Source organism: Alternaria hordeiaustralica, assembly GCF_023758085.1.
Source record: "Alternaria hordeiaustralica strain BMP 2776 chromosome Unknown scaffold_4, whole genome shotgun sequence".
Classification (NCBI taxonomy): domain Eukaryota; kingdom Fungi; phylum Ascomycota; class Dothideomycetes; order Pleosporales; family Pleosporaceae; genus Alternaria; species Alternaria hordeiaustralica.
This window is the reverse complement of record NW_026056776.1, coordinates 1,385,862-1,410,596: the sequence shown is the minus strand read 5'-3', so window position 1 is coordinate 1,410,596 and position 24,735 is coordinate 1,385,862. Positions and strand designations below refer to the sequence as shown.

At 54.0% G+C, this 24,735-nt stretch overlaps 6 protein-coding genes across 6 annotated transcripts; 2 read left to right on the top strand and 4 right to left on the bottom strand.

Annotated features, from left to right (window-relative positions):
* Positions 1-678: 678 nt before the first annotated feature.
* Positions 679-3,916, bottom strand: J4E84_003250 (uncharacterized protein; the record flags this gene model as incomplete). Its single annotated transcript, XM_049385867.1, has 3 exons — positions 679-1,472; positions 1,525-3,687; positions 3,736-3,916. The coding sequence occupies 3 exons, from the start codon at positions 3,914-3,916 to the stop codon at positions 679-681; spliced, it is 3,138 nt and encodes a 1,045-aa protein (XP_049246744.1).
* A 1,989-nt stretch (positions 3,917-5,905) lies between these two features.
* J4E84_003249 (uncharacterized protein) lies at positions 5,906-7,607 on the bottom strand (the record flags this gene model as incomplete). Its single annotated transcript, XM_049385866.1, has 3 exons — positions 5,906-6,469; positions 6,525-6,985; positions 7,040-7,607. The coding sequence occupies 3 exons, from the start codon at positions 7,605-7,607 to the stop codon at positions 5,906-5,908; spliced, it is 1,593 nt and encodes a 530-aa protein (XP_049246743.1).
* Positions 7,608-9,334: 1,727 nt separating this feature from the next.
* Positions 9,335-10,594, top strand: J4E84_003248 (uncharacterized protein; the record flags this gene model as incomplete). Its single annotated transcript, XM_049385865.1, has 2 exons — positions 9,335-10,133; positions 10,182-10,594. The coding sequence occupies 2 exons, from the start codon at positions 9,335-9,337 to the stop codon at positions 10,592-10,594; spliced, it is 1,212 nt and encodes a 403-aa protein (XP_049246742.1).
* Positions 10,595-17,169: 6,575 nt separating this feature from the next.
* J4E84_003247 (uncharacterized protein) lies at positions 17,170-18,246 on the top strand (the record flags this gene model as incomplete). The annotated part of the gene is made up of 1 exon (XM_049385864.1): positions 17,170-18,246. One exon carries the CDS (start codon positions 17,170-17,172, stop codon positions 18,244-18,246), a length of 1,077 nt encoding a protein of 358 aa, XP_049246741.1.
* Positions 18,247-18,450: 204 nt separating this feature from the next.
* J4E84_003246 (uncharacterized protein) lies at positions 18,451-20,128 on the bottom strand (the record flags this gene model as incomplete). The annotated part of the gene is made up of 2 exons (XM_049385863.1): positions 18,451-18,705; positions 18,761-20,128. 2 exons carry the CDS (start codon positions 20,126-20,128, stop codon positions 18,451-18,453), a joined length of 1,623 nt encoding a protein of 540 aa, XP_049246740.1.
* Positions 20,129-20,624: 496 nt separating this feature from the next.
* J4E84_003245 (uncharacterized protein) lies at positions 20,625-24,501 on the bottom strand (the record flags this gene model as incomplete). The annotated part of the gene is made up of 4 exons (XM_049385862.1): positions 20,625-21,298; positions 21,348-24,122; positions 24,176-24,263; positions 24,310-24,501. The coding sequence occupies 4 exons, from the start codon at positions 24,499-24,501 to the stop codon at positions 20,625-20,627; spliced, it is 3,729 nt and encodes a 1,242-aa protein (XP_049246739.1).
* Between the last annotated feature and the right edge of the window lie 234 nt (positions 24,502-24,735).

Here is a 24,735-nt window from a genome sequence, read left to right as displayed (position 1 = left end):
CGCTGTGTAGTCTGCTGGAAACCGGCTGAGTCTTGAGAGCGCAGCTCGAGGAAGTCGCGAGAGGCAAGAGGCACCGGAGGCGATGCTTCCAAAAACAGCTGAGCAAGTGCGATGTTAGGCTGTACAGGTAAGGTCAATCAGGTGGCACGATACGCAAGTGAAATCGCTTCTGTGCGGGCATCGCGACAAAGAGGTTGTGGCGTTGGTGCAGGTTGCGCGTTCGCATGTGTTCAATGGTCGCGAGGGCATGACGAAAGGTGACTCCACCCACGTTTTGGAGCTCCAAGCTTCACCCCCGCGGCCTCCCGCAGCCGATCCCCAACACCCGTCTTCCCCCATGCATCATTAAAAGGCTGGGGCCAGCCCTCGACATTCTCAACAGTCACGAACAATACCTCTAATATTGCGCTATCTATTCCTCCCGACGAAAGACCTTGGAATTGACGCGCATGCTGTCACTTGTCTCTACGAAGCGTGTGGATTTCTAGCATCTTCTAGGCTTGCATCGTTGTGAAGGTTGGCGGGCAAAATTGATATTGACCAAGTATGAACAGGAAGAATAATCGCGCGTACTCGCATGGCATACAACTACACCTAGTGGTATCTAAAAAACGTACGAAGTGACATGAGAAACGTAAACATCCAACTACAACACACAACACTCTCCAATCATTCAGCCTAGAAAAGTAGAACGGCGCCGACAACACCAACAAGCATCATGAACCCAGCTCCAACACGGCTAGCAGCGCCCTCGAACTCCGCAGGCGGGGTGTATGCGGAAGGCATGGCAGGCTTACCGGTGCCGGTGGGCATGGGCGCGTATATGCTGGTACCGTTCATAGCAGGGCCGGCAGGGACGTAAGGAGCACCTCCAGCAGTTGGATAAGGAGCAGGAGTGTAGGCGGGAACTGCGACCTTGGTAAGGGTCATGTACATGGTGCTAGTAGCCTCTTGCTCGACTGGCTTCTTGGGGTACTCGGGCATGGCAGGGTACTCTGCGGGCTTGGAGGCCTCGGGCATAGATGGGTACTCAGCGCCCTTGGAAGCTTCAGGAACCGATGGGTACTCGGCAGCCTTGGAAGCCTCAGGCGCGATGGGGTATGCGGGCATCGATGCCTCAGGAACAGCCGGGTACTCAGCAGCCTTGGAAGCCTCAGGCACAACAGGGTACGCGGGCATGGACGCCTCAGGGACGGCAGGGTATGCAGGCTTGCCTGAGGACACGGGCTTAGCCGGGTAGTCTGCAGGGTATGCGACGGAAGGAGCAGAGGATGGGTATGCGGGCATGTGGGTGGCGGTAGCGATGGGCTTGGTGATGGTTACGGTAATAGTGCTGGCAGTGTAGACGCTGGTGGTCCAGCCCTCAGGTACGTCGGTCGAGCCGGTGGGCTTTGCGCACTTGGTGCAGACGGTCGCAACGTAGGTGGTGGTGACGGTGGTCAAGCCAGTGGGGCAGAAATCGACGTAGGTAGCTGTGAGATGTTAGCGGATGCTTTTAAGCTTCCAGATTCATTGCGAACTTACTTGTGACGACTGAGGTGGTGGATCCAGCGGGAACCTTGGAAGACTCAGGGTACTCGGGCTTCTCGGTCACCGATGGGACGCTCACGTGGCCAGTGCTGGATGCAACAGAGCCCTTGGAGCTCTCAGCAGGGTATGTAGCAGAGACAGTGTCGGTGGGGTACATCGGCGATGCGGTGGAGTATACACCAGATGAGTAGACAACAGACGAGTGGCTTTCGGATGGGTAAACAGCAGAGAATGACATGCTGTACTCCATGGAAGGCACGTATGGGGTAGAAGACGCAGCCTCGGGGGTGGACGCAGAGACAGTGTCAGTGGGGTACATGTCGCTGGAGCTTGAAGCACCGGGGGTAGTCGCAGAGACGGCGCTAGTCGGGTACATGTCGCTGGAGCTTGAGGCCGACAAGGACACTTCGTTGGAAGCAGAGGTCTCGCTTGGGGAAGGAACGTAGACGGAGCTGCTGGCGGTCTCGGAAACAGAGATCGTGGCGACAGATGACGGCTCAATGAGGGTGCTGGAGACGGTCTCGATGGTGCTGGAAGTCTCGTATACCGAGCTGGCGCTGACAGTGGCGGTGATCTCAGGGACGGAAGACGACTCAATCATGCTACTACTGGCAGATTCGATGGTGCTGGAGGTGTCGTATACCGAGCTGGCGCTGACAGTGGCCGTGATCTCGGGGACGGAAGAGGACTCAATCATGCTGCTGCTGACAGACTCGATGGAACTGGCAGTGATAGTCTCAGTTGGGAGAGGAACGTAGACCGACTCGCTGCTGGAGGCAGATGCAGAGATCGTAGCGATGGACGAGGGCTCGATCATGGTGCTGCTGACGGTAGCAATGGAGCTGGCGCTCTCACTGGCAGTGGGCATTTCGCTGTAGATTGAGCTGCTCTCCTGGACGGAAGAAGAGCTGGAGGCTACGGAAGAAGATTCCACCACGGATGAGCTGGAAGAAACGTGGACGGAGCTGCTGCTGGAAGCCGAGCTCGAGGTGACGTAGGCAGACGAAGATGAAGCACTGCTGCTGGTGATCATGGTGCTGGGAGTAGGAGTGCTGGAGGAGACCATGCTGCTGGAGACAGGGGTGCTGGAAGTCATGGCGCTGCTCGATATGGGAGTGGAAGACGAGACCATCGTGGACGAGACCATCGTGGACGAGACCATCGTGGACGAGACAGGGGTGCTAGAGGATGACAGCTTGGTCGAAGTCGGGGTAGCGGTGGAAGAGGACAGAGTGCTGGAAGATACGACAGGGTGGAAATCCTTCTTGAACGTTCCGTCAAGAGACTTCTTCATCCAAGTACCGAATGATTGGCCGTATGTTGGGTTCTCGACAGAGACAGTCGCTTCCCATAGCATAACACCACCAAAGTTGGGGTGGGTCTTGTAGAACCCAAGCAAGTAGTCTGCATCTTCAGGCGAGACATAGTGCTCCTTGTGGGTAGGGAGACCAGCAGGACCGGCAGGCAATCCGATGTAGAACTTAGCGCTGGGGTTCATCGATTTTCTGATCTCGCTTGTCCATTTGTCGAAGGTGAAGGTGCTGGGCTTTCCGTTCTTCTTGTCCTCGACTTCCTTGGCAGCAGAGCACTCCCAAGTGTTGTAGAATTGAGTGAAGATCATGTCGAACTTCAACTTCTTCATGATTGGGGAGATCCTCGCATCAGGGACGATGCACTGAGGAGCGGCAGAGAGGAGCATGCTCGAGTATTTCTTGACGTAGTTGCCGAAGAATTCGTAGTTGGCGTAGATGAATTTCTCATCGCCTCCGGGCATGTCGTAGAATTGCGCTTCGAGGTCCATGTCAAAGCCGTCCACGAACGCATCACCGAATGGGCGCGGCTTGTCGGCGGCCTTCCACTCAGGGGTAACCTTGCCGTACGCACCGAGCAAGAACTCGGCGGTCCATTCGGCGACGTCCTGGTCCTTGAGGTAGTAGTTCGTAGGCCAGCCACCTCCGATGGAGAGCATGACCTTCTTGCCCCTCCTGTGACAAGCATTGATAGCCTCCTCTATGCCGGGGCATGAACTGTAAAGAGTGCTGTTCTGCTTCAAGACCGGATCGTAATATACATCACTACCACACGCGTTGGCATGGTTGCTTCCGGGGTATGCGCCTCGCACTGTAGGGAACGAGTTGATGACTTTTCGATTCAGAACTGTTAGCATTGCTTCCTCGTGAACGGTCGAAAGATAAAGTAACTTACAGCCGATGTTGACAATGTCGACGTTAGGGTCAGTGCAGACATCAATCAGTGGGATCTGATCGTATCCCTGTCCCCAGTACATAGCAATGTTCGTCTTGGCGGCAGCGTCGTAAGTCGCAACAGCGCCAGAGACAAGAAGTCCAGCTGCGAAAGCAGCGCGAGTGAAGGTCGAGGGAAACATGATTATGGTATTAACGATATAAACAACGATATGCGATTTTGAATGATAGGACGGCCGGGGCCAGTAAAGATCGTGATGAGCGGACTCAACGAAAGGACGCAAGCAAAAATGCTGCAATTAGGATGTAGACTCGAAAGAGTGACTTGACGACGAACCGGAAAGCAGTGCGACTGACGATGAGAAAAGAAGACATGGGAGATTGCACTATATCTAGTCTTGGCCCACAGGGCTGAACCTGCATGAGCGAGAAGGGTCGGACGCTGACTGCGCCGTTTGGTGGCATGAGGCCATCGTGCAGATTCAGACGGCAGACATCGTGTGCCTGCAGGAACAGAACGATGGCTTCCGTAGTTCCATGCCATTGGTAGAGGTGCCTGGATCCTAACTGCTTCGGGTCTGAAGTGTCGTCGGGCGTCCAGCAGTACCTGCGTCTAGGCGAGCGCTAACCATCAACATGGCTTTTGGAAACGCTTCCATGTGATGCCTCACCCTAGCTTCAAGACCGGTGAATGGGCCGTGTCTAAGTATCGATAGCATCAATCTCGGTTAAACCGTCGAGAGTGCTCCTTCGACCGTCAGCAAAAGGAAGGAGAGTTGCTGATGCATAATGGAACGGCTCAGGACGGCATTCGGTCCAGCTTCCCGGTGGCGTCGTTGTTGCATGCCTATAGTATGGACAGACACATAAAGCCAACAACCTCTGCTCGGGTTGGCATTACCTCTTGCGCTGGTTTGGCAATCCCGGGTGAGTTGGAAGAAGAAGATCCTGGTGCCAAAGCGACCTCCTGAATCTGCAGTCGGTACCCGTGGACAGTGTAAACACCGGGTCTCTCGGTGGCTGCCTGCAGGAATCTTCTCATGGCTGCATGGTTGCAGTGGTTTCATCCCAATGGGGGTACCGGTCCGAACAAATTGGTGAGTTGGTGTTGGGATGGCGTCGGCTACGGCTCAAGCGATGCTTAAGTCAGGGGCACCGAGCGTTAACCATTCCTCTTCGAGACAGACCCTTTCAGCCCTGTCAGAACCGCATCCTTCAAATAAGGGTGTCTATCTTCAGCCGTCTTGGCTTGTGTGACAGTAGCGATCAATACAAAGACATGGTCTGCTCGAGCACTTACGCCTTGTTCATCTGGCTGCGCCCTTCGTATACACATCATCCGCCTGACCGTTCTTCTGCCGCATCAGTCAGCCAAGATTTACGGCGCAGTATTCTTGGTGGAGAGGTGTGTGGGTCTAGCCTGAGACTAAGTTTTCCTGCGGGAGGTTCGCGACAGTGGCTACCCATTGGCATCGCGAAAATGACACGCCCAAGGGCTAGCAAACGCGCTGACGCGGGACCAATGGTTTGACCACGGCGGGAGCTATTGAAAGTTGCATCGCAGAATCGGCCGTAAGGATAGCTTCTCGTGCTTCTGAGTCATCTGCAGTGCCGATGTTCCGTCATCGTGAGCATGTCGCAGGATTTTGGAATGTAACCTCGGAGCGCGCGCCTGCCGCAGATTGCTGGGCGAAGGAGTCGAGTAGGCGCGCACCTATATTGCTGGAGCCTCTGTCTAAAGACTCGTGAAAAGACACTTCAAGCCAGAACGCGAAAGCCAGAATAAGAGTATGTATGCGCAGCTGTGCGTGGTATGACGGGTCCGGGGTCTGCAACGTGAACGGGTTGCGCAGTCGGTGCGAGGTGATGTGCAGACCCACGGCGGGTGGGTGCCCAGTGCAAATCATGGGCTTGCGTTCGCCGATCCCCATCCAACACGACCGCGCGGCACTCTTCTTTGCAAGCTTAAGCAGACCTCACTTCGCCTTAGACAGAGAAAATGGTGAGTGAAGTCGTACAGCATTCGCATCTATCTACCCAGTCTAAGTATGAATTATAAAAGTCGTAAATTTTCTAATGTCCCTCCAAAGCATGCCCGTCCATGTCGTCTCATTTCCAGTCGGCGTTGACGTAACGCAGCTCACAAGCCTCCATCCTTTACTTCCCCCTCATCAAGCGACAGCAAAGCGACTCCGCTCTCGCAATGTCTTGCCGTACCTGTATAGCGCAAAGATGCCAAACGAACACAACACCATGCATCCCGCCAGCAAACTCACACCACCATCGATCCCAATACCCTGAAACATTGGTCTGGCGAACAGGATCGCCGCAAACGCAAATGCGCTTCTGCTAAGACTATTGGCACTAAAGATGCTGGCTGCGTATGTCGGATAGATGTTGGGGATGTACAGCAAAACGCTTTGCGCGATGAAGTAGATCCCAAAACAAGTAAGACTGAGACCAATGGTAGGCACCATCCAGTGGACTGAGGGTCTTGATGCCCATGCGAACATGAACAACCCTACCGCGATGACGGGACTAGCTACCATGCCGGGCCATAGATGGTTTTCGAGCTCGCCGAACGTCCCGTTCATGAGGCGGGGAAAGACCCGGTACTTGAGGTACAGCACGTGTGCAGCGAAGGCGCCAAGGCAGGCTGGGAGGATACAGAGGAAGACGAGGCCCGTCGACTCGGCGTTGAAGCCGTAGTATACAGGATACACGAGAGGTAGGGACTATGATGAATGCGTCAGTGAGCGTCTTCATGGCTTGAGCAAGGCAAGTGCTTACCTCGAAGAATGAGTAGTAGATGCCGTAGCACAAACCCATGTATACCGTCGTGAACAAGATGGCGGGGTCGAGGGCATTGATCTCCCAAGGCTTGACCAGCGCGTCGAAGAGCAAGCTGCTAACCTTCATGTTCTTTTGCTTTCGCTCGGAAGCCGACATCAGCTCCTGGTTTCCTGTATCCTCTCGCATGCGCTTTGCTTTGTAGTATAGAATGGTGGGTCCGGAGCTCTCCGGCAGTACCAACAATATGGCGAGGTACACTGGACCTGCGATGATGAGCAGTTCCCAGCTTGAGAAGCGCCAGCCCAAGTCCTTGACGGCATACGAAGATAGTGTAGGTCCAAGCGCGGGACCGAGTGTCGCGACCGCCGCCCAGAGCGCAACCGCAAATGGGAATTCAGCCATCGTCCAGATGTCACCGAGCGATGCGCCAGCCGTGGCGAGACAGGGTGAGGCCATGACTGCGCGTCGAAGTCAGTATGTGTCGTATAAGTTATTCAAAGAACGTCACTTACATCCCAAGAGAAAGCGCAGTACCATGAGACCAGCGAAGTTGTCCACCAGCGCAGTCGGTATGCACAGGATGATGAAGAAAAAGCCAGATACCGCATACGGAGGGTTCCTGCCAATGGCCGGTACTTCAGATAGCGGTGAGAATAGCAGACATCCGATACCATAGCCTAGAACGTAGAGCGCAATGCCGAGCGAGGCCGCGACATGACTGACGTCGAATTTGTCCATGACCGCTTGTTGTGAGGATGTGTATATTGAAGAGCCAACGTACACAGCAAAGGTGTAGACGCATAGTAGCACAGTCACAAGTATCTTGTGGGACTGAGGCCAGTTCTGAGGGTTGCTTGGGTCGCTTGGTCCATCCCAGTCGACGAGGGTGGTCTGGTGCTGCTTAAGCTCTGTGCCAACATCATCTCCAGGTCCAGGGACGGCTTCCTTTGGGAAAGGGAGATCGTCAGTCGACGACGATGTAGATATTGGCTTTGCTTTTGTGCGCGCATAGTCGAATTTTCGATGCTTGATGTAATGGGCTAAGGTTCCGATGAAGGAGTGCTTGAAAAGGTATGACATTTTGGCGATGCTATCGTAAGGTCGTTGTCGATTTGGAGGAGATGCTAGACAGAACGAAGAGGTAAGTAGAGGTAGCAGTAGCGGCCCTGGACTACGAGATGTGAGGAAGATAGGAAAATTTCCGAGGAAGGCGGGCTTGTAAGATAAGTATTGAAACGTGGTGATGTTGCAGAACACTGAGAGTCTGTGCTACAGGCTTATATCCTCCATCGTGGCTGCTATCTTAACTCCACGTCTTACACGCCCAGCATCTGGGTTTGTCAGACTCTCGCGCAACTTGAAGGTACAGCTCTTGGCGCGAAAAATAAACGACACGATATGGACGTTGTGTCAGCGAGTTGAGCCATGGCGATAGCGTGCTCTTCGCATATGTCCCCGATAGCCCCTAAAACGGCAACAATCTACGAGAGTGAGTCTCACTCTCGACCACGTACCGATGCGCCATTGCAGGCTACAGTGAGTACTAGGCCGATCTGGAGATTCCCAGCGCTGCAACTCGTCGGACACTTCTCTGACGTTAGTTCAACGAAAAGCCTCTGGTGTTAGCGGAGTCAGCGGACATAAAACGTGATCGGACGTCAGATCTGATGATTCATCGACCAATACCCGCGGCATGTGAAGAGTGTGTATATAGAGTGTTGTCGCTTGGACGGACGAATGTGCGGAGAGGTCGGAGATGCGAATGCTCGAGACACCAGATTGGCGGGATAGGAAGCGAGGTAAGCATGTAACACCCGAAGGAGTAATCACCGATCAGCCTCAAAGCCTCCGGTCGGAGTCATCCTATCAGTGTAGCCATGAGAAAGCGATGCATACTCGAACATGATGATATTACTGATAGCAGGCTTACCAAATTATCAGTACATAGGGTATCGATAGTCTCCGGTGGAAACGTTCGATAATATTCGTCCGAAACCACACACTCTCCGGAATTTGTAAGTCGATACTGTGTGTGCGAAAAAGCAGGGTCGATGCTGATGACAAAGAATGGCTGCATTATCAGATGTGGCTGCTCGCAGCGTCTGCTATTCGTTGAGCCAAATCTCTTGTTGATGGCGTAAGCAGTAAGCACTATGATGTCTTATCGCCAACTCATACATGTCGCGATGTCGCCAAAGAAAGTAGTCGATTTGAAAAGATGTATTGTCGAAGGCAGGAAAGGTCCAAGACCAAGTCGTCCTGTCTGGCCTCGAGAGCTAATGTTGGGTGGGGCAACCACGTGATGCGGGGACACTGACGTAAACGCGTCCGTCGCGTCTGGCCCCTGACGCCGTCGCTGTCACCCAAAAGTCACCCAGCACACTACCACAAGATGGCCCACCAGCTGCACTTATACGTCGCATCACCCTCGCGCAATCACTTCTACACGGGTTCTACGGAACGGAAGGGAAATTGATTGGACTAAAAAAAGAGTGCCGAGTGAAATCCACGGTTCACCATCGTGCCCCCTCGATGAAACGGCCATCTCGGCTTTACTACAATACGACCCAAGTGCCGTTCCTAGCAGGACACTAGGTTTGTACCAAGGGCCCGGACATTTGCTTCGCCCAAATGTCTAGGTCAGGAGCTTCAATTGGAGGCGCGAACGACTTTCGTGGTATGTTGCACCTGCTCCATTCTTTCACTCGCGCGCCTTCACCACACCCTTTGTCCTTGTTGCTTCGTCGCGAGCGCCATAACCTTCCCTTCTCAATGGCACTGTAGTTACGCAAGAACCTAGTCTCCTAATGCGCTGTCATAGATTCTACTCCTTCCGCCGCCATCCGCTATATCCAGCATTCCGGATACTGGTCCTTTTCTTTCTTGTCTGGGACTCGCTACACTGTCTCTCCTTGTCCAAGTACCAGACATCTGCGACGACCGGCCCGCCTCCACCTCGAAACACGAAGCGCATATACATAGCATCTCAGCACTGGAACGATGCGCGACTACTCCGGGAGCATTGGAACAACGCGCTGGTAGCATTGGTGCAAGAGCTGGGTGTCGAGAACGTGTTCGTATCGATATACGAGAGCGGCAGCTATGATTACACCAAGGGCGTACTGGAAGAACTCGATGCTGCGCTGGAACCCCTGCAGGTGAAGAGGTCAATACAACTTTCTGACACATCGCACGCGGACGAGATCGCGCAGCAGCCGACGGACCACGGATGGATCAAGGCATCGGACGGGGAGACATACTTGAGGCGCATGCCCTTTCTGGCGAGCATACGGAATCATGTCTTTGAGCCCTTGGAACGCCTGGCTGCGGAGGGTGAGCAGTTCGACACCATATTGTTCCTCAACGACGTGGTGTTCACCCCGGAAGACGTACTGCGATTGCTGGACACCAATGGCGGGCATTATGCGGCAGCCTGCTCCATCGACTTCAAGAAGCCGCCGCAGTTCTACGATACCTTTGCGCTCCGAGACTCAAGCGGCCATGAAGCCTTGATGCAAACTTGGCCTTACTTCAGATCGTACGCCTCGAGGCACGCAGCCGAGAAGCTGTCGCCAGTGCCCGTTGCGTCATGCTGGAACGGTATTGGTGAGTGTGCTTCTCATTATTCCTTGGAACTTACTAATAAATGCGCAGTTGCTATGCCCATCGAGCCCTTCCTCGCCAGCCCACCCTTACGCTTCCGCGGTATACCCGACTCCCTCGCAACATCACATGTCGAAGCGTCTGAGTGCTGCCTGATACACGCCGACAACCCTCTCTCCGCGAGCAAGGGCGTGTTCCTCAACCCCAATGTCAGAGTTGGCTACAACGGTACCTCGCATGATGACGTACACTCGCCGGAAGTCATACTGTCCCCATTCCAGATCTTCCGATCTTTGTGGCGGAGTCGCATATTGAGGTGGACTACAACCAGTCTGTTCAAGGAGCAGGTCGTACGTATGAAGTTGGGAAAGTGGGCTGCGGAAACAAAGAAGTCGGAGCCCGGCGGCTTTTGCCTTGTCAACGAGATGCAAGTCATTATTGAGACCGGGTGGAAACATATGTAGCTGTGAAACCAAGATACCCATCCTATTGGATGCAGGTCCTGCTAAGATTTAATGTGTTGACTGTGGTGAATCTTTCGCACCATGTGACTTCGATCCATGAGAAGTTTGTTTAGACACATCTTTGATATGCTTCGGGAAAGGAAGCAGAACCAAGACGCACGTCTCAATCCAAGTTGATTCAGAAGCTGTATTCCTGACAAACTAGTCGTGGCTCAAAGGAGAGAACGAGCTTGTTGCCTACGCTGATGGCTTTCATCAGCGACATAGCATAAGTCTTCTTCGCATTGCTTCTTGGAGTCCGCGGGAGTGTAGGGATTCGTGAGACTAAACCAAAGCTTGCCATCCGAATGCGGCTTGATGGGTGTTGCATTGTTCTGCTATTAGCTTGACTTACTTGTTTCAACGCACGCTTTCAAGTGCTGTGCTGTGATCTACTGCATCTGTCTTGTCACCCCAAAATCATAGAGAGTAGGTACCCGCAGGCACAAGAGCATGCTGCGTCGCACGAAGACTAAGGCAGATGCTCGCTCCCTCTCCGTCGTGCTAGACAAGGCAGCTAAAGCTGCTTGGTAATACAGAAAGCGCGGGTGCAGCGATTGATCGCAAAAAAAATGTTCGCCCAAGGCTGCGATAACACTCCGGCGACTTGTTGCTCTCTAGACTTCTTACCTATGCTAATACAAACGTAATGCGTACGTTGTAAGCATACAGCATCTTCACCTAAAAGAATCGCGAGCACTCTTGCGTGGCAGAACAGCGTGTGCTCGCTTAGCGGCAAAAAGAGAGATAGAGGCAAAAAGAAGACAGGAGCAGGAAGCCATGTACATAGCAGAGCAAAAAGGAAAATCAAAAAACAAAAAGTTCGGATCATCGTTAATCGGACAGCTATAGGGATTGAAGCTGCCCGACGATGATCCTAATCTTTCTTTCACCTCTTAGCCGTAGCCGAACCTCTTTGTTGCCGAACCTCTGTTGTTAGTGACCTTAGGAAAAACAGGACGTACCTTAGCCCACCATATTTATATACCGCCTGATGGGTGGCGGTCAGGATCGAACCTGGGTGTGAACCACGGAAAGAGGTGAGGTGCCTTTTCCATTACGCTATGCGTCTTCACCGCGGAGGTGGGATGATGGAATATAGTACATTCCAGGCCTTTATATCTTGATAGGACCTCAGATTGGGTATATCTGGTGTAGAAGTTGGTGAGACTTTGTGGGATCTTAGCGAGAGAGTTGTGCGGCGATGACGACGACGAGGCGGCAGCGTTGCGGGGATTGTATGCACACAGGGTCCAGTTTGTTTGGCCTTTGGCCCTGGCAACGGCAACGGCAATGGGGCGTGTCAGTAGGCGTATGTCTCCCTTGACAGCATGCCCTTTCTGCTCCCATGCCTCGACGAGCATCCAAGGGCTCATGAGCACTTCAGGTCCCATGGAACAGGAGGCCTTCAGCTCTCTGAGTCTAATACTGCATTTGAGATGGACTCGACTGATGCTAAGACTCTTGCAAAGGCTTAATGCAATGTCTGATCTCCATTGGCAGCACTTAGGGGTTGGCCACCTGAAATAATGAGCTTCCAAAGGGTCGTGCACCATTGCAGCAAGCTTGCAGCGCCTCAATGCTTGTTGTGAAGCGATCCTGAAATCTCATGATGATCCTCGCAGACCATAACAACCCTTTGCCTCGACCAACAACAGACCGCCAGCTGCAACTCCTCAATGTCGAAGAAGAATCACTGCGGCGCTGCTGCGGAGCTCCTATTGAGAAACAAGGCTTTCACAATGCGAGGCGCTGCGAGATCATGTTCCTGTCCTTTGCCGCCTCTATGGCCATGGTGTTGAGCCTGGCGCTGGCTTTGGTCTCCTCCGCGGCCTCAACACCATCTCCAGACCACCACGATCACCGCCACCAGCACCACCAAACCGACAACGGCAGAGCTACTGACCACCGCAGAAAAGCTCTTATGATGCTGGAGCAGGTCTCAACAGCCTTGCTCTCGCTGACTTCGAGACTGACCAGGCTTCTGGAAGCGCTCCCTTAACAGCGGACCTCTTGTGACAGCAGTACTATCGCACGACGGGCGCGCCTAGACAGCAACACCATCGAGCAGCCTTTGCGCAACATGGCCTCCTTCCTCGCGAGCCGCATGACCCCTGGAGCCTTGCCATCGAAGCGGAGGTCTCTGCTCGACGACTTTATCGCATCCCCGAAGGCATCCACGCAGCGCCCGACAACTGTCTATACCGGCGGCGACGACAGGATAACGCAATGAAGTGGATTGACGGAGACCTTCAGGCAATCCGCAGAGAGGAACGTGTGGGTATGAGGCGGCCGCCTTTACCTCCCCTCGGGGGCTGCGCCTGGAAACATCCTGAGAGCAACGAGCGGGAATCAAGCGATGCAGGAACAGCAAGCTCGGGAACCATCTTCTCTGCTTCTGCGGCAGTGCTTAGAGACTCAGACGATTGTCCTTCTCCTCATATCGCAGCGCCTCTCCGAGCAAGAAACACCCGAAGCCCGAGTCGCCAGTAGCGCCCCACCAGCATGTCTGCACGGACAACGAAGCAGCGCCTTGAACAATGAATCATCAAAGACCTTGCAATGCAATGGACTTTCGCCTTCGCAGCTCATCGAAGGGAGCCAGACTACACGACAGACCCTCGACCGATCGGCTCTGACGAAGCGACATGGCTACAACGACCACAATGTTGAGTCTTAACATTGAGACATAAATCGGTTGAGGAATACAGAGCGCTGAGATGGTCTCGAGGACATCGCCCATGAACAACTGGGACGAGGGTAGACGGCCAAGCCAAGCTCCCGAGGATACCGGGCATCTATCTGCTCTGACCTGGACGGAAAACACAAGCGACGGCGACGGCGACGGCGGATGCTAAGCATGACTGGCGACGGACCGAATGATTCCGAGTACAAGATACCCTCAGCCCGCGGCGACCCATCTCCACTTCGAGCTTGGGCGGCGTCGCGCTGCCTGCCTATGAACATCACCCAGGCGTACAAGGTTGGGCAAATCTGAGTGGACTCGACACAACCGGCCTCGATAAAAGGCAGCACGATGGAGACTTCGTTGAAGTTTGTCGATGATGTTTGCTCCAACCTCCGCAGATGCGTTACAGCAGAACTTGGCGCAATTCCATACTGGGCTTGAGAATGAAGGCCGCTGTCGGTCGGCCTGTCCTGGAACATTTCGCTGTCAACCCCAACGTCCCGTTGACGTTAAAGACCCGTCTTCATCCATCTCTTGCTTGACATGGTATCTCTGGCGACAGATGAAAGGACATTACTTCACAATCATCTATCATCCATGACGAAGATTGTCAACTCCTGTATGCCTTGAAACCATCTCCTTGCATGGACGCACTAGACCTCGCAAGTACCCCCGCTGGCGCTTGAGAGTGGGAAGACCATCGACATGCATGGCTGTGGACGTTTATGACCGGGAAGGCCCACATGCTTTGTTGGCCATCCCGTCGACGACGAGATCCAGATACCAACTGTCATCGTCCGAACGCTAAAAGACCTATCATCGAGACCAAGAATGCGAACAATCCTCTCAGCTGATAAGTAGACGGGGCGATCAGACATTCCTTGATACCAGCGCTGAGAGAAGTTTGCAACCTTGGCGGACGTGCCATGCTGCTGTTGTGCATGGCCGGTCCGATCAGATCGACCAGAAGCCCGACACAACGCCAGACGTTGTTGCTAGCCTGAGCAGTCAAGCAGGTGGATGCTTGTTCTTGCAATGCCCGGGGTTGAAGGCATCCTTCTGATGTTCTTGCTGCTAGCCTCCTACTCTGACCTTGGTTCATCAACATCAAAACCCTGGGTCTACCGTGGCCGTCCGGAGGTATCTTGTTTGTCGTTATTCGCGGCAGTGCCGTTCGCGCGCGCTTTTAGTCGTCGATCACAGCATTCGACCTCCGTTGCGGTACCAAGTGGAACAAGGGGACCTGTCGTATTGGGTGGGTGTCGATGCTCGATCCACGCAGTCTTGACAGCGAGCGCAGATCGTAGGTCGTACCGCCAGCTTCCCACTATGGTACTGCGAGCTTCAGGTGTATCCCGGTCTCCTTGTGGTAGTAGTGGATGCCGTCTTTGCATGGGGTGGGAGTTGTCGCGGCGCATACGGCGGGCCTATCTGAAGAGGCGGTACAGGCATCGCGCTGAAGTCGCAAGTAAGAGACAACCAGCGCTGAGCCTGCCCGCATTACCACCGTATCATGGTAAAGGTCGACGATGATCCCAACTGAGGGGTGTACATCGAAAGCGAGCTCCTCGCCGTGTCGTCGGTAGTCCGCCGCTGGGGCAGACTCTTCGCTCGAGGCGTTGCAATGCGACCACGCATCGATGTCGCTATCATTGTCATCACCTGCTGCCGATAGGATGAAGGCCCAGTCGAAAGCTGGTTGCGCGACCGATAGGCGGGGTGTGTATGCTGGCTTGCTCGCCGTGGTTGAGAGGAGGAGGTAGTGGCGAAGACGGGTAGCTGTATGTCAGACTCACGAGAGCACTCTGGTCGCAAGTAAAGGGAAGCTGCCATCATGCACAGCCGCCGGGAACCAGCTCTCTTGACCTTGATCGCTCCGGTGGTGTCGCTGGTGGTGTCATGGTTGCGGAGATGCCTCCGGAGCTCTGTCCGCCGCCGCCATCGATGTCGCGGCTTCTCGCTGGTGCTGAAAATGGACTGGGCAGTCTCTTCAATGTCCAGGTCGCCTGTTCCAGGTCTCCTCTGCCTTGTATGATCGTCGTGGCGTTGGCGCGGAGAATGTAGAGTCCCGTGTCTGCGGCGGGCATCCGAACGAAGCTGCGGCGGCCCAAGGAGGGGCGGGAAATTGCTACCTCGAGCATCAGATCGACGATATCGCGAAGGCGTGTCAGCAGAGTGCCGACTGCTCGTAGACGATGCTGTCGTTGCCGTGGAAGCGGTGGTGTGGATGTCGTTGGTGGGGGAGAAGTTGCGGCGGCGATGAGGGAAGCCACGAAGCTGTCGTTTAGCGGCGCCGCGAACATCGATGCGAATGAGCGAGCACAGCAAGACAGTAGAGCACACTGGCTGCATGCATAGGAGAGGACCAACGCGTGTCTCGTGAGAGCGCAATGAGCAAGACGGCGGCGGACGAGCGAGGAGGGAGCAGAGTCGCCCTTGCTCACCCCCGAGAAGGCCGTACTACGAGCATACGCTTGATGCATCTATAATCATCAGCGGCCGAACGTGGGCACTTCGCTCGCTTGCATGTTGCTGCTGCTGCTGCCGCTGTGAGCGAAAGACCTGCTTGCGTACAGTCTCCGCGTCGCCGCAAGTCGTGGAAAACTTGAATGTTTTCAGGAGGCGCGTGTGCATCTTCAACGCGAGGTGCAACACCGCGACGAGCGATCTCAAGCCTCAAACAGATGGATTTTGATGCGATAATGATGGAAATGCCATCTCTAAGGCATGCAACGACGTCGAAAATGCACTGACGTAAACCTCGCCCTTCCCCGTTGAGGCATGGCTTCCGACATGATTCGCGCGCCATCAATTGATCTCGAACTTCATCCCATCTTTCTTCCTCCATCCTCGTCGAATTCTATCAGCAGCAGCGGCACGACAAACCACCTCAGGGACTCAGCATCTTTTCTGAATCGCATCCTCTGGTCACCATGACGTTACTCGTAAGGAGATTGCCACGCACGGTCCGCGCACATGGGATTTCGACCTCCAGCCCACCAAGCCCTTCACCACAACAATGCCCTGGATATATAAGTCTACTATTTTCCAGTTACTTCGCCTTCGGGCATCTGGCATTTTGTAACGATACAGAGAAGCTTAGCATGGCCCCTGCACTAAGGATGACACGCTCAAAGCAAAGAGTAGAAACCATTTTTTTGCAGTTTTTTTAGGCTCAAGAGTTCGATACCAGCGACCGACCTTTACGATCGCCGGGCGTATTGCAAATCTCTCTTTTTGGCAACGTGGCGACGCAGGTGTGCAAGGAGCGGTGCACTGCCGATTCAGTTTTCTGCCAAAGTCTAGACGATTCTCCGAGCACCTGAGGCCAAACCATTGGCATCGTAGAGCGGGCCAATTCTCGCTGATCTGGTACAGCTTGGATCCTACGATATGATATCGGCAGTCTTGTGTCAGAGCATATAGCGGTCTCACGTGCTTTATGCATGTACAAGAGGCTCTGGTTTGTGAGACTAAGGAGCTGAAGAACTGACATGTGTCTTCGCACCCAGAGCCGACAGTCACAGTACGCGTCGTAGGTACTTGGAGAGTCTAAGAAGACACTGGATCTACAATGCTGCTGCTACGTATGCGGCAAGCTCCCCCAGTCCTATCGTTATGTTGTTGTTGCTGCCCGAGGATATGTATGACGTGGTGGTCCCAGCGCGCACAAGGCCTTTGTTTGTATGCAATTTCTCGCCTTTCCCCAACGATAGCTTTGACCGCACACTCACATCCCCGCGCTCCCCAAAATTTCAGACTGTACAGTTCTGCCACCACATCTTCTCATCTTTTCATACCACACACACACACACAGCGTCTATCAGCAAGTCGCAAGTCATACACAATGTCACAACCATCCTCCCTCCTTCCGCCCTGGGCAAGCCGCGAGTACTGGTTCCCGTCAGAGGGCGAGCGCGATCACTTCGCTTCGCAGTATGGAGAGTTCATCATCAAGATGCTGAAGAGCGAAAACTGGGACGAGTTTGACAGCAGGGACTCGGTCGTCCGCATGGCTAAAGCGTACATCAAGGAGATGTATGAGGATCCATACTACGACGTTCCCGCCCCCAGGGTATACGACCCCGCGACCTTGACCGAAGCCCATTTCGTCTTCTGGGCACATACCTCGTCAGGGAGACAGGAGGTCGAGGAGTGGAGAGACCTCCGAGGAATCGTCTACAAGGCCTTCGCAGCTCCCCGCTTCCTCCGCGAAATCCTCACCAGAGGTACTCGACTACACTCCGAGTGGTCGAGTGGAGGAGTCCGACTCACCGCCGCCCAGGATCTGGCGACAATAATGCTGCGATCTGAGACGGTCGTTTTCACGGAGAGGGACATTTCTGCCTGCATATGGCGGCGGGGTTCCCGATTCTATGAAAGACAGGACAAGATCAACGAATATGTCTTCAAAGTACAACACAAGATCGACGAATATGTCTTGAAAGTACAAGACAATTTCGACCAGGACTTCCCTGTCACCGGGATGGACTTTTGTGGTGAAACACAATTCACCATGCGGCCCGGACAGGAGAACAAGATCTTCGCCCCATGGTACGATCTTGGCCAGATCGGATACCACGACATCCCCGACTGGCCCGCAAATTCGAACATCGCTTCGCGATTGATGACCGACCTGCCCGCCGAGCTCATGCTCATCGTTCTTGAAAACCTCTTCAAGTTCGATCAAGACATCCACATTGTCTTCGACCACGACGTCGACGAATACATCTTCATTGTGGAGCGGGAGCAACACCTGAAGGAGTTCCCGCACGGGCTCCAGGGTGTACAGATGCCAATGGGCAATTTCTGGAAGCTGCCATACTGTCACGAATTCTTCGCCTTTGGGGCAACTGGAGAGGCGAACCGCGCGATGATGATGGGTGTGTTCCACAGGAACAAGTTCATCGTACATGATGACTAGCCCTAGTCCGTGGGGACCTTCAAAGGTCAAACCGAGGGCGAGGGAGACGGTATAGGTATGCCGGGCGGATACGTGGGCTGGGGAGGGGGAGCGGTGTCGCTGTGGTGGGGATGGAGGACCTCCTGGGGGCTGTATGATAGTTTGAAATTTGACTTTTCGTGTACGCCTGACGTATACCACACCACTACTTCTACATGATGTTGCTCACACGGGAACCCTCTGAGATACACCAGCCCAGTAACTACACCTCTCCTCTAGCAGGGCGATGCCGCCTTGTCGTAGTCCACTCGCAGTAACCAGGAATTGCTTTCCTTCTTCCACATCCGGCACGCCGGGTATGCTCGATTTCGTCACCTTGTGCGCATTCGGATCGCCAGTCTGGATGAATGAAGCCATGGCGCCAGCATATCCTTGGTAAGTCAGAGCATCTGTTTGCTGAATTGAACCGATCGTGTTCCACTAGAGAAGTCAGTACCCTGCATCAATGTGAAAGAGACGGTATACATGGACTTACGTATTGCACATCACTCGCATGCTTAGCAGGCGAGATCGTATACTCAATCAACCATCCCTTCTCCGCCTTCTTCGAAAGCCAATACGATGGACACGCCAGAACGAGGTCGCGATACAACAAGCCAGCGCGGATATACGTCGAGTTCCAACTAATCTCCTCCGCCGTACCCACGGCAGGATACAACCTCTTCACCTCCTCTCTATCCCCCTCCGTGAACTCCGGCAGAAAACCCCTCAACCACCCATCAAACGACGCCTCCGACGCGTTAAACCCATCACTCCCCGTCTTGGCATTCGCAAACCCAGGCGGAATAAAGTTCTCCCCCTCATGCAAATTATAACTCGTCAACACCATCTCCGCATTCAGCCTCCCCTTCTCCACAACACTACTCAACTCCTCCTCCAGAAACGCATCATCAATCACCGGCCCGTACGTAAAAGAAGCAGTAGTATACTGCTGACTCGTACTTAACCTCAACGCGCTATCCCTCAATCTCTGCACATCCACCTCTTTCAAACACCTAATCTCGTCTTCCACGCCCGCACAGCCAACATCGCTCAACGTCTGAGTATACAGATCCTCCGCCCACGCGCTATCGTACCGGTACGTCTTAGGCCAGAACGGACTACTCGCTAGGGCTTTCGTGAATAACCCTTTTCCTCGATTACCTGTAGCGATGGTCTGCGCAACTACACTGCCGCCGCCCGCTGACTGACCCCAGATCGTGACGTTGCGTTTATCGCCGCCGAAATGGTGGATGTACTTTTGTATCCACTTCAACGCAGCCTGCTGGTCCAGTAAACCGGGGTTGAGATCGACATCCGGATGTTCTGCTATTTTCGACCCTGGCAGGAAGCCGAAGACGTTGGTGCGGTAGTTGGAGTATACGACTATGTAGTCGTTGCTGCTGGAGACGTTTAGCACGGGGTAGCCTGAAGGCGGGATGCTGAAGCTCGCGCTTCCGCGGATGAAGCCGCCGCCGTAGAAGGTTAGGAGGACGGGTCGCAGGTCTTGATTTTTTGTCCAGGGGCGCGAGTAGAGGCCGAGGTAGAGGCAGTCTTCTGACCCGTTTACGGTGCGCTGCGGACACATGTCGAAGGCTTGGTCGGTGTCGTATGTGCCATTGGTGATGTGGAGCGGTGGTTGGGGTGCGCGGAATCGGTTTTCGCCTGCTGTTGATGCTGCGAAGGGGATTTTGCGGTAGTAGGTGAGGTTGTATTGGGAGGATGATGCGCCGCGGAAGGTACCATAGTCGAGATGGACGATGGGGTTAGATGCATTTTGATGGGGATATTGCGTTGGTGATGCAGAAACGGATGTACCACCTGCCACGAAGGCGAGGATCAAAGACGCCGCAGAGAGTAACATCGTAACAAATGTCTTTTAGCGAAACTCACGATCTAACAGGTGCGGTCGTATGTACATATACAGAATTGGAGATACCAGTCTAATGCCATATGAGCCCCTTCTCCGCAAATTACAGCAACTCATTCCCGGCGCCCGGATTGCGGGGACGGCTAAAACCAGGATAGCATGGAATGAACGTCAACAACAGTCGTCCATGAGTCGCGACATTCGGTGCATTTTGCGCCGAGCCTTTGCTGGGGAAATGGGCTAGGCTCAACTTTGGAGATGTTCCGTATGACGTCGATCATGAGTTTCTCCGGCTGACGTGACTAGAGCGGATGTGGCATGGCGGAAGTCGCGACATCTAAACAACATCATGTCCAAGAAGCCATGATTGAAGAGTATTGAAGAATGCATTGCCCAGGTGACGTTCGGGCTGTCTACCATCAACGCCGTCGTAACCCATAAAACTAAGTCATAACATCATGATGCCAACCATGCAAGGCACGCTTCACGTCTACTTCCTCTCGCCCTTCCTTCCGGTCTTCTTCAACCTTGCAGCAAGATCCATCATACCGTCTGCCCATACAGACATTTCCCTTTCTTCTTTAATCTCATTGCCACAGAAGTCGCGCAAGAACGCGCCCATCTTCTCCTCGCCGTATTTCTCACCGTAGACAACCTCCGCTCTCATGTTGACGTCGGTCTCGATGCCCTCCTTGCCTAGACTAACGCCGACTTCAAATGTAGCCTTGACCTTTGTTTGAAGGGTTGGCAACAGCATGTTCGCGGAGATTGCCATACGCTCGTCCGAGAGGATGAACTCTTCGGTGATGTAGCTATGTTCCAGCCAGCGAACACCCTCAGCGACTGCAATAGCGGTAGCCCATGAATTCTTGACAAGAGACAAGAGCGAGGAAATGCGGGTCTGCGATTGAGGGATCCCATGAAGATGTGCGCGGATGAGCTGGAGGAAGAAGCGCTTGCTTGTCGTCAACGCACGAGGATGCGGGGTTGCTGAATCACCGATGTAGGCGAGCGAGATGGATCCGTTGGGCGTATTGGAGCCGGTGGCGAATACAGAAGGTACGAAGTAAAGTTCGAGGTCGTTCATGTGTGTCATTGTGATGCTGTTAGAGGAAGCGGACGTTATGCTCCATCCGTGGGCTTGTTCGAGGGCAGTGAGTTTTGCTAGTGCGCTGTTAGTGTAGTTCGCGTTCACAGAATGAGCATTACATACCTCTCAGACTGCTGACTTCGCTTGTAGACCAGCCGCGGCACTCCTCTCGTACACGTTCCGCTGCTTTGATCTCTTGGATGCATTCTACTTTGCGGTCCTTAGCTGCCTCTATGCGTGTTTCCTTGTCGGCAAGCTCTTGTTGCAGCTGGGCAAGAAGCACCTTCTTCTCTTCCAACTCGGCATCAGTAGCAGTAAGCTTCTCTCTCGTCTGCTCAAGCTCTTCCCGGTCACAGCTGTTGAGTTCATCATGACGCTGCTGTAGTTGCTTACACTCAGTGGACAGACGTTCCTTCTTCTCGACTAGAGGAGGCAATGTCTCGTCAAGAAGGCGCTCCTGTTTGATTAGTGTGGATTCGTCATGGTTGAAACCGTCCATGGTGTGGAGGAGCCCAGCTTTGAGATCGTGCAGCAGCGTGCTTCGCCATGTGTACCACTCTCCACGAGCCTCAAGGCGCGCGTTGGTCTTGAGGTTCTTGAACTGGTTGTCCATGACAGCGCGCTGGTCCGGGGGTGCAGTGAGGTACTCGCTGAAGAGCAATGGGTTCTCTTCTAGTACGTTGGCCTCCATAGTACGGACAAAGTGGCGACCGTCTGAGATATACTTCTTCATCTCGTGGCATGCATGCTGGTACAGCTCGTACTCAGGCAAGGTGCACGCTCCAGCCACAACGTAGCGATCTAGAGATTCCTCCTTTTCCTCCACTTCCACATCGTGGAAAGCGGAAGGAGCAGCAGTATGACGTCGCTTGGTCGTACTAAGATCCATGAAGCGAATCTTGGTCATGTCGAGGAAGTCTTGTAACGAAATTCGCTCAACATCCGACATATCTTCTGCCACGCCACCCTCGTCGTTATTCTCCTCCTCTGGCTCTTCACCAAAAACGACGCGCTTCATTGGGCTCATGCTTTGCCTGAGATTTCCCTTCTTGGGTGTCGGTGTCGGCTGCTTCGGCGTTGGCTGCTTTTGAGGAGTCTGTGACTTCTTCGGTGTCATCCCCTTCTTCACTGGTGACATCAATGTCTGCTTTCGTGGGGTAGATAACAGTTTGATGCTGTTGCTTAGAAGTGCGGTACTCTTAAGCGTAGGCTCCTGACGTGGTGCATTCAGGGGACTGAATTGCACTGCAGATAAGGACGAACGACGTCGGTCAAGTATCGTAGCTGCAATGGGGTCCTCAGGAATCATCATGGGTGTCCTCTGTGGCGTAGGATTTGAAGGAGTCGCAACAGCTTCCTTCTCTTTGGTCGCACTCAGTGGGGTCCGGCGCACAAATGGCGAAGGCTCGACCTCCTCAATATCCTTCTGCCTGACGATCTCTGGCGTACCAGGGTCAAGGGTGGGATAGGCCACATCGCCTGTCGTACTGGGAGTGATGTCTTGCAGGACCTGAGGCGCTGATTCGGCCTCGGCCCCCAGAATGGAGCTCCCTCTTCGCCCAGGCGACTTCTTCGGGGACTTTCGCGGTGTCGGTGTTTTCGTTGCTGAAGCGGGTGTGTCATCTACAGGTGTTTGCGGTGTCGTTGTTGAGCTGCCGGCACGCCTGATACCAGGTCCAACGATTTTTGTGAACTCCATGGAAAGGTCTTCATCTTCGACCTCATCCTCCTGTTCTTCCAGTGCTTGTTGCTTGCCATTCTTAATGCTGCCCACAGCCAGTGTGAAGTCCATCGTCGCATCATCAGCGACGCTTCCAACACTGGGACGTCTAGCTGGCTCCGGCTGTGGCGCTTTCTTAATCGCTCCAATTGCCATTGTGAGGTCCATGGTCGCGTCTTCTTCGCCGTGCTCTTCGGATTGTCGACGCTGTCGCAAACTGGTACGCCGGCTTGCAGTGCGCTTTGCAGGGCTACCTTGGTTTTCATCGAGCAATGAGACCCTCCTCTTAAGACTCTTTCTCCTGTTTGCTGGTTTGTAAGATGCCGCCATCGCCTGTATGCTTCCAAGCGGCATAGTAAGGTCCATCGTCATGTCATCGTCGTCGACGTCTGAGCTCGCTGCATCTAAGCGTTGTTGCTGCTGCTGCTCTGGCTGCTTTTGTTGTGGTGGCGGAGGTACAATGCGGCCTACTGCGCGCGTGATGTCCATACTCATGTCGTCGTCCTCGCCTGCTACGGTGCGTGCTGGGGAGAAAAGAGGGCTGGCATTCTCCTTGTCATATTGTGCGACAAAGCTCTTCTTTGCCCAGGGCTTGAAAGATGCGGTAACTTCGTCTTGGGCGATCTCCATGCTCATGTCCCCGTCATCGTCGTCGAAATCCAGCTTCTGAGTGCCTGCCAAGTTTGCAGCCTCGCGTAGCGCAGCATCCAGTCGAGCGCTGCTCTGCGATGAGTCCTCAACATCAGGTGAAGCTCCTAGACTTTCTGTGGCATCATCGATATCCATATCCTCAGAGTCGCTGCTTCCGTCATCGTTTCCACCAGGCGAAGCATTGTCCCCGCTTAGCGGGCTTGAGGAGTAGACGTCGTCGGGGTTGTTGAAGTTCATCGGCGGTATGCCCGAACTCCGGCGGTTCTTCTTTTGGTGTTGCGCGCGCTGGCTTTCAGGCGACGAACTGGGCTCTGGTTGAGGCTCTTCGGCTTGTTCTGGTGGTGTAGACGGTGGCTCGGCGGGGTCCGATGGAGGGGCAGGCGATGCCGGTGTGGATGCTTGTGAGGCGTTCGAGGCTCTGCGTGTGGCCTCCGATGAGGCGGACGAGGTGGTCGCATCGCGCATGTACTCGACTACGTCCCATGTGTGTAGAGTGGCTTCCGGGGCGAAAGACACGCGTCGCCTTGCTAAGCATGTGTTAGTCAAGCCTACAGGTTGATTTTACGCTCGGAACACGTACCCAGCGACTTGCGGCGCGCTTCGCGCCGCTTCTTCTCATCTTCATCGTTTGAGGCTAGAATGGACTTGACGGCGGGGATAAACGCAGACTATTTGGTCAGCATTTACTCGTACAATCGCGTGTACGAAGCATACCTTTCTGCGGTTTCCAAAACTCTCCTTCAGCGGAGGCGCCTCCAATTCTCCCAGACCTCCAGGGCCGATACTCTTACTACGCGTCTTTTTCTTTGGTGATAATGCTGCTTTCTTCAGAGGCTGCGTCGACGCCTTGAACGAACCGTTCGCGATTAGGCCGTCGGCGATATTCTCTTTGCCTGCTTGCGCCATGGTGGAGTCGCGATTTGGTGTGTGGTGGTGGTGTTCGGGATGACAGCACTCATGTAAACATGGAAGGCGCCAACCCAAACAATGGGGTAGGAGGGCCCGTGCGCATTCGCCTGGTCTTGTGACAGCGCTCCCCGCGTCGTGCATGGCATTAAGAGCTGCACGTTCGCGGCCGTTTTTAGTCTATTGTCTATTGCGAGTCTACCTAAACGCCTCGCTCCTGCGTAGAAATCAACG